Source organism: Babylonia areolata, chromosome 28, assembly GCF_041734735.1.
Source record: "Babylonia areolata isolate BAREFJ2019XMU chromosome 28, ASM4173473v1, whole genome shotgun sequence".
Lineage (NCBI taxonomy): Eukaryota > Metazoa > Mollusca > Gastropoda > Neogastropoda > Buccinidae > Babylonia > Babylonia areolata.
Window position 1 is genome coordinate 1,335,546 of NC_134903.1, and position 17,282 is coordinate 1,352,827.

The window sequence follows — 17,282 nt, forward strand, 5'->3', positions numbered from 1 at the left end:
TCAACATGTGTTTGAAATAGTTCAGAGTTTAATTAGGACCCCCCATTGGCTCCTTGTTGTAATTTTACTGGCTGACCAGACAGTTTGTTATATTTCGTTTATATTCTTTTTATGCTAACTGAGGAGAGAGGAACAGGGAAAGTAGTGATGATTTAAGGCATGGGTGGGGTGGGGAAGGTGATGGGTTTTCGTCTTTCGTCACAAATGTGCACAGACGTTAAACGAACGAATGAACAATGCGTACATCTCAACTCACACCAGAGCATTAACAAACCCATACATACGCACACACACATTTTGACAGATTAAAAACTGCAACAAGAAAAAAGTGTCCATCGACAGGAAAACACACACACTTGTAGAAGAGTGTGAGAGTGGGCCTAAAAAGAGCAGCAACACACACACACACACACACAACATCCCCCCTCACACACACACACACACACACACACAAAACACCCAACTCCCTCCCCCCAACCCCCAAACACACACACAACCCCCACTGCCCACCCACACACACTCACCTTGACCCTGTCCCAGTGCGAAGGTGTCACGTACAGCGGCAGCCAGGCATTGATGGGCTCGCGCCCCCCCCCCCCCCACACACACAACATCCCCCCCACACACTGACCTTGACCCTGTCCCAGTGCGAAGGTGTCACGTACAGCGGCAGCCAGGCATTGATGGGCTCGCGCCCCCCCGCCCCACACACACACACACACAACATCCCCCCCACACACTGACCTTGACCCTGTCCCAGTGTGAAGGTGTCACGTACAGCGGCAGCCAGGCGTTGATGGGCTCGCGCCCCACCCCCACCGTGGCGTATCCCAGCGACCCCTGGCCCTGACCTTGACCTTCACCTTGACCCCCCAGGAAGCGGAAGCCGTTGTGGGCCTGAAGGTGACCGGCCAGGCTGACCTTGTACTGCAGGGCGTCCAGCATGGAGGATCGACTGACCAGCGTGCCGCTCACCAGGCACAGCTGGAGCTGTTTTGGGGGGCCAGAAAGGGTTAAACATTTCTCACCAGGCACAGCTGGAGCTGTTTGGGGGGGCCAGAAAGGGTTAAACATTTCTCACCAGGCACAGCTGGAGCTGTTTGGGGGGCCAGAAAGGGTTAAACATTTCTCACCAGGCACAGCTGGAGCTGTTTGGGGGGCCAGAAAGGGTTAACATTTCTCACCAGGCACAGCTGGAGCTGTTTGGGGAGCGGCCAGAAAGGGTTAAACATTTCTCACCAGGCACAGCTGGAGCTGTTTGGGGGGGGGGGGGGCAGAAAGGGTTAAACATTTCTCACCAGGCACAGCTGAAGCTGTTTGGGGGGGGGGGGGGGCAGAAAGGGTTAAACATTTCTCACCAGGCACAGCTGGAGCTGTTTGGGGGGGGGCGGGGGGGGGGGCCAGAAAGGGTTAAACATTTCTCATCAGGCACAGCTGGAGCTGTTTGGGGGGGGCCAGAAAGGGTTAAATATTTCTCACCAGGCACAGCTGGAGCTGTTGGGGGGGGGGGGGGGGGGGGCAGAAAGGGTTAAACATTTCTCACCAGGCACAGCTGGAGCTGTTTGGGGGGGGGGCAGAAAGGGTTAAACATTTCTCACCAGGCACAGCTGGAGCTGTTTGGGGGGGGGGGCCAGAAAGGGTTAAACATTTCTCACCAGGCACAGCTGGAGCTGTTTTGGGGGGCCAGAAAGGGTTAAACATTTCTCACCAGGCACAGCTGGAGCTGTTTGTGGAGGGGGGGGGCAGAAAGGGTTAAACATTTCTCACCAGGCACAGCTGGAGCTGTTTGGGGGGCCAGAAAGGGTTAAACATTTCTCACCAGGCACAGCTGGAGCTGTTTGGGGGGCCAGAAAGGGTTAAACATTTCTTCTTCTTCTTCTTTGTTCGTGGGCTGCAACTCACACATTCACTCGTATGTACACGAGTGGGCTTTTACGTGTATGACCGTTTTTACCCCGCCATATAGGCAGCCATACTCCATTTTCAGGCGTGTGCATGCTGGGTATGTTCTTGTTTCCATAACCCACCTGGACCTTTAATGCGTGTACTTTATCTTCTGCTTGTGTGTACACATGAAAGGGGTTCAGGCACAAGCAGGTGTGGACACATGTTGACCTGGGAGGTCTGAAAAATGTACACCTTTCACTGACCAGGCGTTGTTACCGGGATCCTCAGACTGAAAGTCCAACACTTTAATCACTCACCTATTGCACCCCTCTTTTTTTTCCTTTCTTTTTTTTCTTCATTTTGATTGAACTTGTTTTGGGGGGGCAGCATTTTATTTATTTAATAGGATTTTGATGATGACGTGGGTGCAACAGCCGAGCGGTAAAAGCGTTGGACTTTCAATTTGAGGGTCCCGGGTTCGAATATCTGTAACGACACCAAGTAGGCAAAGGTGGTGATTTTTCTGATCTCCCAGGTCAACGTATGTCCACACCTGTTAGTGCCTGAACCCCCTTTGTATGTATACGCAAGCAGAAGATCAAATAGGCACGTTAAAAGATCCTGTAATCCATGTCAGTGTTCGGAGGGTTATGGAAACAAGAACGTACCCAGATGCACACCCCCAAAAACGGAGTATGGCTGGCTACATGGTGGGTAAATAAATAAAACGGTCATACACGTAAAATGTTTCATACCTGTATGAGTATATGTGTGCATGACAAACCTGAATGAATGACACAGGAAATGAATGATGAGCGCCCACTGACAGTCGTCAGTCGATAGGCAGACAGCCTGTTGTTCAAATGACTCCATGTTTGTACAGTGCCCAGAGCACTGTCTCTGACTGAGGTCAGGCACTGTATAATCATCCATATCATCATCATCACCCTCATGATCAATGATGATGCCTGGGGTGATGAAGACGCTGCTATTGGAGTGGGGAGTGGGGTGGTGGGTCCATTTCAGGTTTGGGACTAAGGCTGTATACTCTCATCATAAATCCCATACTGCATTCACTTTTCCGCAGCTACGATTTGAAATGTATGATATATATAAACTCTTCCACTGTTACAGTTTGAAACAGCGATAATTTGATACATGTCAAATTAAGTCTTTCACAACTAGAAATCTGTAAAAAGTTCACTCAACTCTACATGTCAAATTAACTCTTTCACAACTAGAAATCTGTAAAAAGTTCACTCAACTCTACATGTCAAATTAACTCTTTCACAACTAGAAATCTGTAAAAAGTTCACTCAACTCTACATGTCAAATTAAGTCTTTCACAACTGGAAATCTGTAAAAAGTTCACTGAACTCTACATGTCAAATTAACTCTTTCACAACTGGAAATCTGTAAAAAGTTCACTCAACTCTACATGTCAAATTAACTCTTTCACAACTAGAAATCTGTAAAACGTTCACTCAACTCTACATGTCAAATTAACTCTTTCACAACTAGAAATCTGTAAAAAGTTCAATCAACTCTACATGTCAAATTAACTCTTTCACAACTAGAAATCTGTAAAAAGTTCAATCAACTCTTCCACAGCCATAGTTTGAAATGTGTTCATGAACTCTGATCACTGGAGCTGTTGGCAGCTACCAGGGACAGAAAAGGTTAACCTTTTCAAAGGTAGTGTTGGAAACATGTTATGTTAACTCTTTTACCATGGGGGGTGGGGAGTCCATTTTAGATTTGGGACTCCTTGGCATGGCAGTGAAGATATACTCTCATGATATATATATATATATATATATATATATCCCTGGTGTCAACCAAGCTGAAAAATACACAGAACCTTGCAGTGTGGGTGAGGATATCTTTCTTTCTTCAACATCTTTTCACTTTAAGTGACATTAGACGTGTCATGTTTTGTATGTGTGTGGCGGGTGGGGGTGAGGTGGGAATGGTGGATATATTCAATGGTGAGGATATCAAGGACACCTTGAGAAAGAAAAAAAAACACCCAAAACCAAAAAAACTGGGAAACAGGAAACCCAAATGCACAAAGTGAACAACTGACCGACGTGGGGCTGTCAATGATGTACTCTGGTCGACACACGGCCAGCCCGAAGCCGATGGCGTTCTCCTTGTTGCCCGTGTCCCTCAGGATGTCCACCACCGACTCCTGCGACAGGGCGCAGAAGAAGAAGCCCACGGCCTCCTGGGACAGGCGGGCCACCTCGGCCTCGTCAACCACAAGGTTCTCCAGTCTGGCGTCGTCCGCTTTGGCCCGTGACACGTTCTGCACGGCTCTTTTGTCCATCAGGCGCTTCCGGCGGGACTTCTTGAACTGCACGCAGAATGGAGGATATGGATACCTCGTTGTTATCATCATCATCACTATCACCGGTGTTATCACCACCATCATCATTGTTATCATCATCATCACTGTCACCGGTGTTATCATCATCATCACTATCACCGGTGTTATCATCATCATCACTGTCACCAGTGTTATCATCATCATCATCGTTGTTGTTATCACCATCATCAGAATCACTGGTGTTATCATCATCATCATCATCATTATCACCATCATCACTATCACCGGTGTTATCACCACTATCATCATCATCATCATTGTTATCATCATCATCACTATCACCGGTGTTATCATCATCATCATCATTGTTGTTATCATCATCATCAGTATCACTGGTGTTATCACCACTATCATCATCATCATCATCACTGTTGTTATCACCATCATCACTGGTGTGATCACCACCACCATCATCATCCTCACTGTCATCATCATCACCATCATCATCATCACCATCCTCACTGTCATCATCCTCACTGTCATCATCATCAGCCAACCAGTGACGGTACCTGAGCCTCGTAGCGAAGGTCGTGTGCTCTGGCCAGGATGGACACGGAGGCAGTCTCCCCGCGGGAATAGCGCGCCATCATGTCGTGCATCACGTCCATCTGCACAAGGGGGAAGGTGGCCGAGTGGTTAAGACGCTTGTCCGTCAACACAGCGTTTGTCAGGGTCTGAATTCTTCCTTCGTTGGCTGCAACTCCCACGTTCACTCGTATGTACACCAGTGGGCTTTTACGTGTATAACCGTTTTCATCCCGCCATGTAGGCAGCCATACTCCGTTTTTGGGCGTGGTATGAGTTTGAAACCCGGTCTTACCCTTTCTCCCATGTCTGACTGGAAAATTAAACTGAGTGTCTAGTGGTTGGGGTAAGATGTTAAACCCAAGGTCCCATGTGCAGCATGCACCTGGCGCACCTGAAAAAAAAACCCATGGCAACAAGAGCATTGTCCTCTGGCCACAAACTGTGTGGAAGAAATCCACTGTGGAAGGCACACAATTACATGTGCATGCACTCCAGGCCTGACGCATCGCGCTGGGTTGTGCTGCTGGTCAGGCACCTGCCTCGCAGACGTGTGAGGCGCGTCAGGATTTGTCCCAATGCGGTGACTCCTCCTGGTGAAACTGAAACTGAACCTGAAACTGAACCCTGGTGGTAACGCTGATGACCAGGGTGCCAGTGTTCACAGGTTCAAATCCCAGACTCCGACAAGGATTCCACCCCGCACCCGCCCCCACTCCACTAGACCCTGAGTAGTGGTCTGAACGCTAGTATTTTAGATGAGACCATAAACTTGAGTTCCTGTATGCAGCATGCACTCACTGCATGGAAAAGAACCCTCAGCAATAAAAGGCGTGTCCCTGGCAAAATTCTGTGGAAAAATCCACTTCGATAGTAACACAAATATGCAGCGATTGCAGACAGACAGAAAAAACATTTCTGGATAGTGCGGCACTGTAGTGATGTGAGTGAGAGCCAAAATTTCACGCAGAGAAAGCTGGTGGGAGAAAAAGTAATGCAATAAAATACAATGCAATACAACGTAATGCACTGCACTGCACTGCAACAGAATCCAATACAACATAATACAATGCACTGCACTGCACTACAACAGAATCCAATACAACATAATACAATGCACTGCACTGCACTACAACACAATCCAACACAAAATTTATCCCAACCCAACATAACCCAACACAACCCAACCAACCCAACCCATAACAATACAACACAACCGACCCAACCCATAACAATACAACATACAACCCAACACAACCCAACCCATAACAATACAACATACAACCCAACACAACACAACCCATAACAATACAACATACAACCCAACACAACCCAACCCATAACAACCCAACCCAACCCATAACAATACAACCCAACACAATACAAGCCAACCCAACCCAACCCAACACAAAACAACCCAACCCAACCCAACCCAGCTCAACACAACACTTGACAATCCCACAAAAACGACACATCCCCCCCCCCCCCCTCCACACACGCCGACACCACACCATGTGACATGACCCTGACCTTGGCCTGAATGTCCTTCATGGAGGCCAGCAGGGAAGAGCGAAGGTCAGAGGTGATTCCGCTGCCAAACACTTTGGTGTGGGACAGCCGAGACTGAAGACGAGTCATCCGCTTTTGTAAGGCAGTCACGTCTGTGAGAATACAACGTGCTGTGGGATTTGGGGTTTTCTTCCAGTTGGTGTTTTGTTTGTTGGTTTTTTTTAACAGATCTGTACAAGTCTGTATTTTGGTGGTGGTGAGCCTAGAAATGTGATGTTTATTGATGGGGTGAATATTAAAAACTATCTGTCCATCAATAAAAACAGAACTGCTAGAAGAAGTTTATAATGTACAATAAACATCTAATTGCGATAATTTATCATCATCATCATCATTATCATTATAATTATCATTATGATTATTATCATCATCATCATCACTATCATTATTATCATTTTTCTTACTTAATACTTTTAACAGATCTGAACAAATTCACACTTTGACAGTGAGCACAGAAATATATCAATTAGCTTATGTAGTTTGTGGATCATCTAACTGACATTTTCTCCCCCCCCCCCCCCTTTTTTGTGCTGTTTCTAGTCTTGCTCGACTGTCTTGGTCCTGAGAAGCCTGCTTATATGCACACACACCCACACACAAATGCTTTCAAGCATGCACTCAAACCTATACACGCACTCATGCATGCGTACACACACAACACACGCACACATGCACCATACCATTCTCCTCCAATCTCTCTCGCTCCACCAACATTCACCCCCAGCCCCTCCCACATTCACCCCCAGCCCCTCCCACATTCAGCCCCTCCCACATTCACCCCCAGCCCCTCCCACATTCAGCCCCTCCCACATTCATCCACAGCCCCTCCCACATTCATCCACGGCCCCTCCCACATTCAGCCCCTCCCACATTCACTCCAGCCCCTCCCACATTCACCCACGGCCCCTCCCACATTCAGCCCCTCCCACATTCACCCACAGCCCCTCCCACATTCAGCCCCTCCCACATTCACCGCCAGCCCCTCCCACATTCACCCCCAGCCCCTCCCACATTCAGCCCCTCCCACATTCACCCCCAGCCCCTCCCACATTCACCCATGGCCCCTCCCACACTCAGCCCCTCCCACATTCACCCCCAGCTCCTCCCACATTCAGCCCCTCCCACATTCAGCCCCAGCTCCTCCCACATTCAGCCCCTCCCACATTCACCCACGGCCCCTCCCACATTCAGCCCCTCCCACATTCACCCACAGCCCCTCCCACGCATGTGCACTCACACACACACACCACACACACACACACTCTTGTGCACACACACACACACTCTCTCACACACACACACACACTCACACACACACACACATTCACAGACACACACACACACACTCAGTTTCATTAGAAGCCCCATTGGCTCTTTGTTGTAATTTTACTGGATGACAAGTTAGTTTGTTTTATTTTGTTTATATCCTTTTTTTATTAAATGTAATTGAGGAGAGAGAAACAGGGAAAGTAGTGATGACTTCAGGCATGGGTGGGGTGGGGAGGCGATGGGATTTCGTCTAACAGTGGATCAGACGTTAAACAAAAGAACCAATGAACACATACCCCTACCATCCACAAAACACACCACCACTATGTTCCCCCCCTCCACACACACACTCACACCATCAAAATACTGCCATCACACACACAACAACAACCAACCCATCACACACACAACACACATACACACACACAACACACATACACACACACACCAAAAACTCCTCCCCCCCACCCACCCACACAACACACACACACATCAATACCATCCCCGACACCCACACCCACACCCACCTCCCCTCAAAATTCCCAACACACACAATGAAACCACATCTCCACCACCACCACCATCCCCTCCTCCCCCCCCCCCCACCCCCCCCTCCTCCTCCCCCACACCTACACACCTTTCTTCTCCTGAATGGCGATGGCAATCTGTGTGCTCAGGTCGTCACAGCCGCGAGACAGAACGTTCAGCCCCCACTGCGCTTTGCCGGCAGCGTCCTCTATCGCTCGGCACTCCACACCGCTGCATACGCACGGCACTCGCACCGTGCGTTTCTCACCATCCTGTGTCAAAAAAACCTTCATTTGTAATGGTACAATGATAGTCAGGCACAGCACAGGTGACAGGACTTTGATTACAGTGGAGAGTGTCTTGCCTGAGTCACATCCTCTCTCTCTCTCCCCCCCTCTCTCTCTCTCTCTCTCTCCCTCTCTCAGCCAAGAGGGGTTTTAGGATTTGATGACAGTGGAGAGTGTCTTGCCTGAGTTACATCCTCTCTCTCTCTCTCTCTCTCTCTCTCTCTCAGCCAAGAGGGGTTTTAGGATTTGATGACAGTGGAGAGTGTCTTGCCTGAGTTACATCCTCTCTCTCTCTCTCTCTCTCTCAGCCAAGAGGGATTTTAGGATTTGATGACAGTGGAGAGTGTCTTGCCTGAGTTACATCCCCTCTCTCTCTCTCTCTCTCAGCCAAGAGGGGTTTTAGGATTTGATGACAGTGGAGAGTGTCTTGCCTGAGTTACATCCTCTCTCTCTCTCAGCCAAGAGGGGTTTTAGGATTTGATGACAGTGGAGAGTGTCTTGCCTGAGTCACATCCTCTCTCTCTCTCCCCCTCTCTCTCTCTCTCTCAGCCAAGAGGGGTTTTAGGATTTGATAACAGTGGAGAGTGTCTTGCCTGAGTTACATCCTCTCTCTCTCTCTCTGTCTCTCTCTCTCAGCCAAGAGGGGTTTTAGGATTTGATGACAGTGGAGAGTGTCTTGCCTGAGTTACATCCCCCCCCTCTCTCTCTCTCTCTCTCAGCCAAGAGGGGTTTTAGGATTTGATGACAGTGGACAGTGTCTTGCCCAAGTTGCTACATCCCTACTCTCTCGGCCAAGAGGGCTTTAGGACATTTGACAGGCCAACTATCCCCCAAGGCTGCAGCACAAAGAGCCTGTGCAATCTGGCCTCCTAGTTTGAATCATCATCATTAGGACAAGATTAATGCAGGAGGCAAGACTGCACTGGCTCTGTGCTGCAGCCCTGGGGGCTAGTTGGCCTTTGGGGACCATCCCCAAACCTAGCAGCCAAACGCCCTGCTGGCCGGGAGAGTGGGGATGTAACTTGGCGCTAAAACAGCAGCTGACTCCAATGCTGTTCTGATGGTCATAGCCTGGCATGACTTTTTAATAAAAGCAGTAAAAATGATTAAAGGTTGGCCTTTCATGGCTGTTGGGACACTGAATTCATGTCCACTGTGCCTGGGACTTGACACTAAATTCATGTCCACTGTGCCTAGGGCTTGACACAGGCAGGTGGGGCCCAGTCCTCTCCTTCCACCACTGTAAATCCTTCCCCATCAAGGTCAGCTACCTAGTCACACCTGAGTGGGGTCAGGGAAATCAATGGATCATGCTTTTCCCATGGATAAAACACCACACACACATGGGGCTTTCAAATCCTCATCACTGGTCAACACTGGATCAGAGGTTCAAACCCTGATCACTGGTCAACACTGGATCAGAGGTTCAAATCCTATCACTGGTCAACACTGGATGAGAGGTTCAAATCCTATCACTGGTCAACACTGGATCAGAGGTTCAAATCCTCATCACTGGTCAACACTGGATCAGAGGTTCAAATCCTATCACTGGTCAACACTGGATCAGAGGTTCAAATCCTATCACTGGTCAACACTGGATCAGAGGTTCAAATCCTATCACTGGTCAACACTGGATCAGAGGTTCAAATCCTATCACTGGTCAACACTGGATGAGAGGTTCAAATCCTCATCACTGGTCAACACTGGATCAGAGGTTCAAACCCTGATCACTGGTCAACACTGGATGAGAGGTTCAAATCCTCATCACTGGTCAACACTGGATGAGAGGTTCAAATCCTATCACTGGTCAACACTGGATCAGAGGTTCAAACCCTGATCACTGGTCAACACTGGATCAGAGGTTCAAATCCTATCACTGGTCAACACTGGATCAGAGGTTCAAATCCTCATCACTGGTCAACACTGGATCAGAGGTTCAAAGCCTCATCACTGGTCAACACTGGATCAGAGGTTCAAAGCCTCATCACTGGTCAACACTGGATCAGAGGTTCAAATCCTATCACTGGTCAACACTGGATCAGAGGTTCAAATCCTCATCACTGGTCAACACTGGATCAGAGGTTCAAATCCTCATCACTGGTCATCACTGGATCAGAGGTTCAAATCCTCATCACTGGTCAACACTGGATCAGAGGTTCAAACCCTGATCACTGGTCAACACTGGATCAGAGGTTCAAAGCCTCATCACTGGTCAACACTGGATGAGAGGTTCAAAGCCTCATCACTGGTCAACACTGGATCAGAGGTTCAAATCCTATCACTGGTCAACACTGGATGAGAGGTTCAAAGCCTCATCACTGGTCAACACTGGATCAGAGGTTCAAAGTCTGATCACTGGTCAACACTGGATCAGAGGTTCAAACCCTGATCACTGGTCAACACTGGATGAGAGGTTCAAATCCTATCACTGGTCAACACTGGATGAGAGGTTCAAATCCTATCACTGGTCAACACTGGATCAGAGGTTCAAATCCTATCACTGGTCAACACTGGATCAGAGGTTCAAATCCTATCACTGGTCAACACTGGATCAGAGGTTCAAATCCTATCACTGGTCAACACTGGATCAGAGGTTCAAATCCTATCACTGGTCAACACTGGATCAGAGGTTCAAAGCCTCATCACTGGTCAACACTGGATCAGAGGTTCAAAGCCTCATCACTGGTCAACACTGGATGAGAGGTTCAAACCCTATCACTGGTCAACACTGGATCAGAGGTTCAAATCCTCATCACTGGTCAACACTGGATCAGAGGTTCAAAGTCTGATCACTGGTCAACACTGGATCAGAGGTTCAAAGTCTGATCACTGGTCAACACTGGATCAGAGGTTCAAAGTCTGATCACTGGTCAACACTGGATCAGAGGTTCAAATCCTATCACTGGTCAACACTGGATCAGAGGTTCAAAGTCTGATCACTGGTCAACACTGGATCAGAGGTTCAAATCCTATCACTGGTCAACACTGGATCAGAGGTTCAAAGTCTGATCACTGGTCAACACTGGATCAGAGGTTCAAAGTCTGATCACTGGTCAACACTGGATCAGAGGTTCAAAGTCTGATCACTGGTCAACACTGGATCAGAGGTTCAAATCCTATCACTGGTCAACACTGGATCAGAGGTTCAAATCCTATCACTGGTCAACACTGGATCAGAGGTTCAAATCCTATCACTGGTCAACACTGGATCAGAGGTTCAAAGCCTCATCACTGGTCAACACTGGATCAGAGGTTCAAAGCCTCATCACTGGTCAACACTGGATCAGAGGTTCAAATCCTATCACTGGTCAACACTGGATCAGAGGTTCAAACCCTATCACTGGTCAACACTGGATCAGAGGTTCAAATCCTATCACTGGTCAACACTGGATCAGAGGTTCAAACCCTGATTCAGCCATAATGCCTCCAGAAAGAGCGAGACTTGAAAATTTAAAAAAAAGTGAAGTCTTCATCTTATGATAGGATAACAATAACTACAACAATAACATAACAAATAATAAAAACAGCGATGTACATGTACACACACACACAAAGAACATGCCCAAACACATCTATACACACCACATATCACAAACACACACACCTTATGTTAGATGTATTAGACACACACACACACACACACACACACACACCACATATTACAAACACACACACTTTATATTGGACATCATACAAACACACACACTCAAATACACCACATAAAATTACAAAAAACTAGCATCTCATATTAGACACACACACACACACACACACACATCAAGCACACACACACACACACACACATTAACACCCCCCCACACACACACATGCACAAACACCCCCCTCCACACACACACTCACACACACACAAACACACATACACACACTCACGCACATACACAATCAAACACCGCCACACACACAATCAAACACACACACACATACACATAATCAAACACACACACACACACACACACACACACACATTCACACGCACGCACATTCACACACCCACCCACCCACACAGTCCCTCCCAGTCACAACACACATCAACAGAACAGCAGACAGACGACACCCACGCTGACGACTGTCTTGTTCAAGCTGACAGCAGGGTTGGGTAACTCTGCTGCATGGGGAACCCACACCCACATCTCTGCCTGCACAGTCAGCTCCCCGGGACCTGCCAACACAACACGCCCCGTGGGTGGGGGGTAGGGGGAGGGGGGTTGAGTTTCAGTTTCAGTTTCAGTTTGACGGGAAGGGGAGACTGCCATGGCAGCGTCTTCATCACCACTATCATCGTTCATCATCATCATCATCGTTCATCATCATCATCATCATTGTGCATCATCATCATCATCGTTCATCATCATCATCATCATTGTTCATCATCATCGTTCATCATCATCATCATTGTTCATCATCATCATCATCGTTCATCATCATCATTCATCATCATCATCACCACTATCATCGTTCATCATCATCATCATCATCAAAATATGGAAAACATGTTTTGGCATGTGTGTGGGAGGGCGGGGAGGGAGGGGGTGTAAGGAAGTGTGTGGTTACAAGTGTGTGTGTGTGTGTGTGTGTGTGTGTGTGGTTGGGAGAGGGGGTATGCAAAAATACAAAAATCCCTTGCAAAAATAAATCTCATGTGAAGTGATCTAGTCAATGTTTATGTATACGCTTTGAGGTAAATACTTTTCTATAATGCTTCACTGGGTTTTTGATGGAAACTGATTATGTGGTGTGATTTTGCTGTTGCTTTTTTTTTTTTTTTTTTTTTTTTATGATGGTGGTGATCTTTTCTTGAATTCGGTACATGCATTTTCTGGTCTAACATAACGTTCAATGCAAGAGAAAAAAAAAAAAGGAAAACAATTTCAGCCCCACCCCACAAATAAAATAAAACAAAAGACTGAAGATTCAACGAACCATCCTCAGCTGTGCCGTCATCCTGTTTTGCACGGATGATCTCCCCTGGCATGGAGTGCTCTGCCACCCGACTGCCTGCCGACAGGATCCGGTTCTCACCACCCATCTCCACGCCCACCTCCACTGTCTCTACCGCACTGGAAAACACCCAGTCAAGGTCAAAAACACATGGTCAAGGTCAATGTAAAAAACACAAGGTCAAGGTCAAAAACACATGGTCAAGATCATGAAAACACAAGGCTGTGTCTTATTTTTTTTCTTCTTCTTCATTTCTGGGCAACAACTCCCACATTCACTCATATTTACACGAGTGGGCTTTTACATGTAAGACCGTTTTTGCCCCACCATGTAGGCAGCCATACTCAGTTTTCAGGAGTTCTGGGGTAAGGTTGTGTCTAAAAACAGAGGGCTAAAAGGAAAGAACAAAGTTTAAAAAAAAAAAAAACCCAAAAAAACATCTGGCTGCTGGGTTTACACGCTGCGTGCAGGTACACACACACCACATTTATATTCTATTCTGTTAATAGTGCATGCGCAAGCACATGTACACACACACAAACACACACACACGCACACAACCACCATACGCCCCCCCCCCCCTTCCCCCCTTCCTCCTGCTCCCCTCCCCAGCCAATGAACCAACCCTCGGCAAACCTCACCTGTACACAGCGTAGTCGAACAGCTCCTCCACTTTCAGCTTCAGGGTTTCCGGTCCGTCGCCCGGCTCGCAGTAGCGGAACAGTCCTGGTCTGGTGCCAGCCTCACTCAGCTCCTGCAGGAACTTGAAATCGTGACCTGAAAATCCACACACTGCAGGTGTCAGCATCTCTCGGTTCCTGCAGGAACTTGAAATCGTGACCTGAAAATCCACACACTGCAGGTGTCAGCATCTCTCAAGCCTGGTGCTGAATTGAATGGAATTAGTTTATTCAGTTAAAGGCCAAAGCCCCATTTGTAGGTGTGTGAATAAATAAACAGACTGTACTGTACTGTCTGTGGTGATCATTAGCAATCATGGTGTTGAATTGAATGGAATTAGTTTATTCAATTAAAGGCCAAAGCCCCAATTGTAGGTGTGTAAACAAATAAACAGATTGTACTATACTGTCTGTGGTGATCATTAGCAATCATGGTGTTGAACTGAATGGAATTAGTTTATTCAGTTAAAGGCCAAAGCCCCAATTGTAGGTGTGTAAACAAATAAACAGACTGTACTGTAGTGATCGTTAGCAATCATGTCATCCAACTGAAGTATGAACAAAACAACTGAAGTAGAAATAAATAATACCCTTAATATAATTCAGAATATAAATAATCATAATCTGGTACATTCATCAAACAGCAAAAATTAAACTTTTTGCTCAAGTTTGTTGCCTTATAGAGATATACAGCAAGATTTTAATGGTACATTTCTTTCTTGAAGCCAGTAGTAATGTCAGTTTAAAGTCACTATGGATTATTGTAATACTTTGCATGTGTCAAATTTTGTCTCAAATCCTCTACAGCAGGACAGGGAAGAACAGAATGGACTTGGTTTTCTGAACCAGACTTACACAAGGGACATATCATTTCACTTTCTTGATTCATCTTATATCTTGAAGAATGCACTGCCAAATCAGATGTACCAAACCTGAGTCTTGTCAAAATATCTCTAGCAAATCTGTTAAAAAAAAATCCATCAGTAAATATGGCTCCACATCATATGATGATTTGAATTTCCTGTACTGCATGAATCATATCACTATTGTTTATATGGTAATCCCAGTTTTCAGGCCTGTTATGTAAGCTAGAGATGCCAACCCCTGTCAAGTGTTTATACGAACAGTCAGGAAACTCTTTGGCCTTTGTGTACAGCTAGAGATGCCAACCCATTCAAGTGTTTGTTCCTACAATCAGCAAACTGTCAGGTCTGTGTGTATGGTTAGAGATGCCAACCCATTCAAATGTTTATTCGAACAGTCAGGGAAATTTGGTAGGAACATTTTCAATTTGGTACAGGACACTCGGACGCCGAGCCGTATCAGCAAACATCACATTTTATCTACAATGCATACAAACACTTGGGCCTACCTGCAACACCGTGTAACTGCTACGATTAAGCTGACTGGTCCGCTTGATGCTGTTCCAATGTAACCATACAGGCGATTAGCTGAGCATCATGACATGAGACCAGGGGAGATGTGAGGAGGAATGGGGGGAAGTGCTGGACCCTAGGCGTCCACCTAGGAAGTGCTGCACCCTAGGCGTCCACCTAGGAAGTGCTGGACCCTAGGCGTCCACCTAGGAAGTGCTGGACCCTAGGCGTTCACCTAGGAAGCCAGAGAATCTGAGCGTACTGGTTCCAATACCACACTCGCCAGTAGTTTTCATCCCCTCAAACTAGACCTTAAGTGCTGGTCTGGACGCTAGTCATTCGGATGAGACAACAAAGCGAGGCCCTATGTGCAGTATTGTCCCTTGGCAAAATTCTGTAGAAAAAACCACTTCAGTAGGAAATCCAATAAAATGCAGGCAGGAAAAACAAAACAAAACACACACTAAAGCAAAAAAGACAAAAGCAGAGGGGGCACTCGCCGTGTAGCGACGCGCTCTCCCTTGGGAGCCAAATATGTTGTGACAACGGGCGCAATAGCCGAGTGGTTAAAGCGTTGGACTGTCAATCTGAGGGTCCCGGGTTCGAATCACGGTGATGGCGCCTGGTGGCTATAGGGTGGAGATTTTTATGATCTCCCAGGTCAACATATGTGCAGACCTGCTAGTGCCTGAACCCCCTTCGTGTGTATATGCAAGCAGAAGATCAAATACGCACGTTAAAGATCCTGTAATCCATGTCAGCGTTCGGTGGGTTATGGAAACAAGAACATACCAAGCATGCACACCCCCGAAAACAGAGTATGGCTGCCTACATGGCGGGGTAAAAACGGTCATACATGTAAAAGCCCACTCGTGTGCATATGAGTGAACGCAGAAGAAGAAGAAGAAGAAGAAGAAGTTGTGACAAAAGAGTAATATAATACAATACAGAATGACCCCCCCCCTCCTGCCCCCCGTCCCACCAGGGTTATTTGTGACAAATCAAGGCTGAAACCTCTAAATGGAAAATACCTGCTATCTATGGGCTGAATCAAAACTGTTGAAAAAGTAAGCGGCGGTGCAGTCTAGTGTCAGCATCAGTATCAGTAGCTCAAGGAGGCGTCACTGCATTCTGTCCAATCCATATACGCTACACCACATCTGCCAAGCAGATGCCTGACCAGCAGCGTAACCCAATGTGCTTAGTCAGGCCTCGAGAAAAATAAATAAATAAATTAAATAAAATCAAAAAAAAATAATAATAATAATAACAGTAGCCTATTTGCTAGGCAGATGCCTGACAGTAGCATAACCCAACACACTAAAAAAAAAAAATAAAAAAAAAAAAAAAAAAGAGCAGAGGAGCCAGTGCCTGCATTTTATTTTATTTCCTATTGAAGTGGATTTTTCTACAGAATTTTGCCAAGGGACAACACTTTTGTTGCCATGGGTTCTTTTACGTGCACTAAATGCATGCCGCACATGGGACCTCGCTTTATTGTCTCATCCGAATGACTAGAGTTTACTGTTTAAAGACAGAAGAGAAAGTGTCTGGGTTTGTCCCAGTGTACCTGTTATTTACCTGCGTGCTAGCTGGATTGGTAGCGAAAGCAGCACTGACTTGAAAGTTGTGTACCTTGTGAATGGAGAGAGTTACCACTCTTTACTGTTTGTTAATCATTTATTTCCCTGGACTCATTGTTTATCCATTCAGTGGAAGCAGACATGGAGGGGTCCTGCTCTGATAACCTGTACTGATTATCAGTGGTCCTCATCCACCCTGCCCCCACCCCCTGCAGCATTTCAAGACATGG

The 17,282-nt window shown here is 46.8% G+C and overlaps 1 protein-coding gene across 2 annotated transcripts in view; it reads right to left on the reverse strand.

The window, feature by feature from the left end:
- Positions 1-17,282, reverse strand: part of LOC143301968 (uncharacterized) — a 68,244-nt gene that overhangs the window by 36,695 nt on the left and 14,267 nt on the right. For both annotated transcript variants that reach the window (XM_076616446.1, XM_076616447.1), the window contains exons 5-12: positions 14,055-14,190; positions 13,396-13,532; positions 12,534-12,634; positions 8,277-8,439; positions 6,332-6,462; positions 4,786-4,884; positions 3,974-4,243; positions 745-990 (exon numbers count right to left, since the gene is read on the reverse strand). In XM_076616446.1, coding sequence (XP_076472561.1) covers positions 745-990; positions 3,974-4,243; positions 4,786-4,884; positions 6,332-6,462; positions 8,277-8,439; positions 12,534-12,634; positions 13,396-13,532; positions 14,055-14,190 — 1,283 coding nt within the window. The remainder of the gene's footprint in view (positions 1-744; positions 991-3,973; positions 4,244-4,785; positions 4,885-6,331; positions 6,463-8,276; positions 8,440-12,533; positions 12,635-13,395; positions 13,533-14,054; positions 14,191-17,282) is intronic.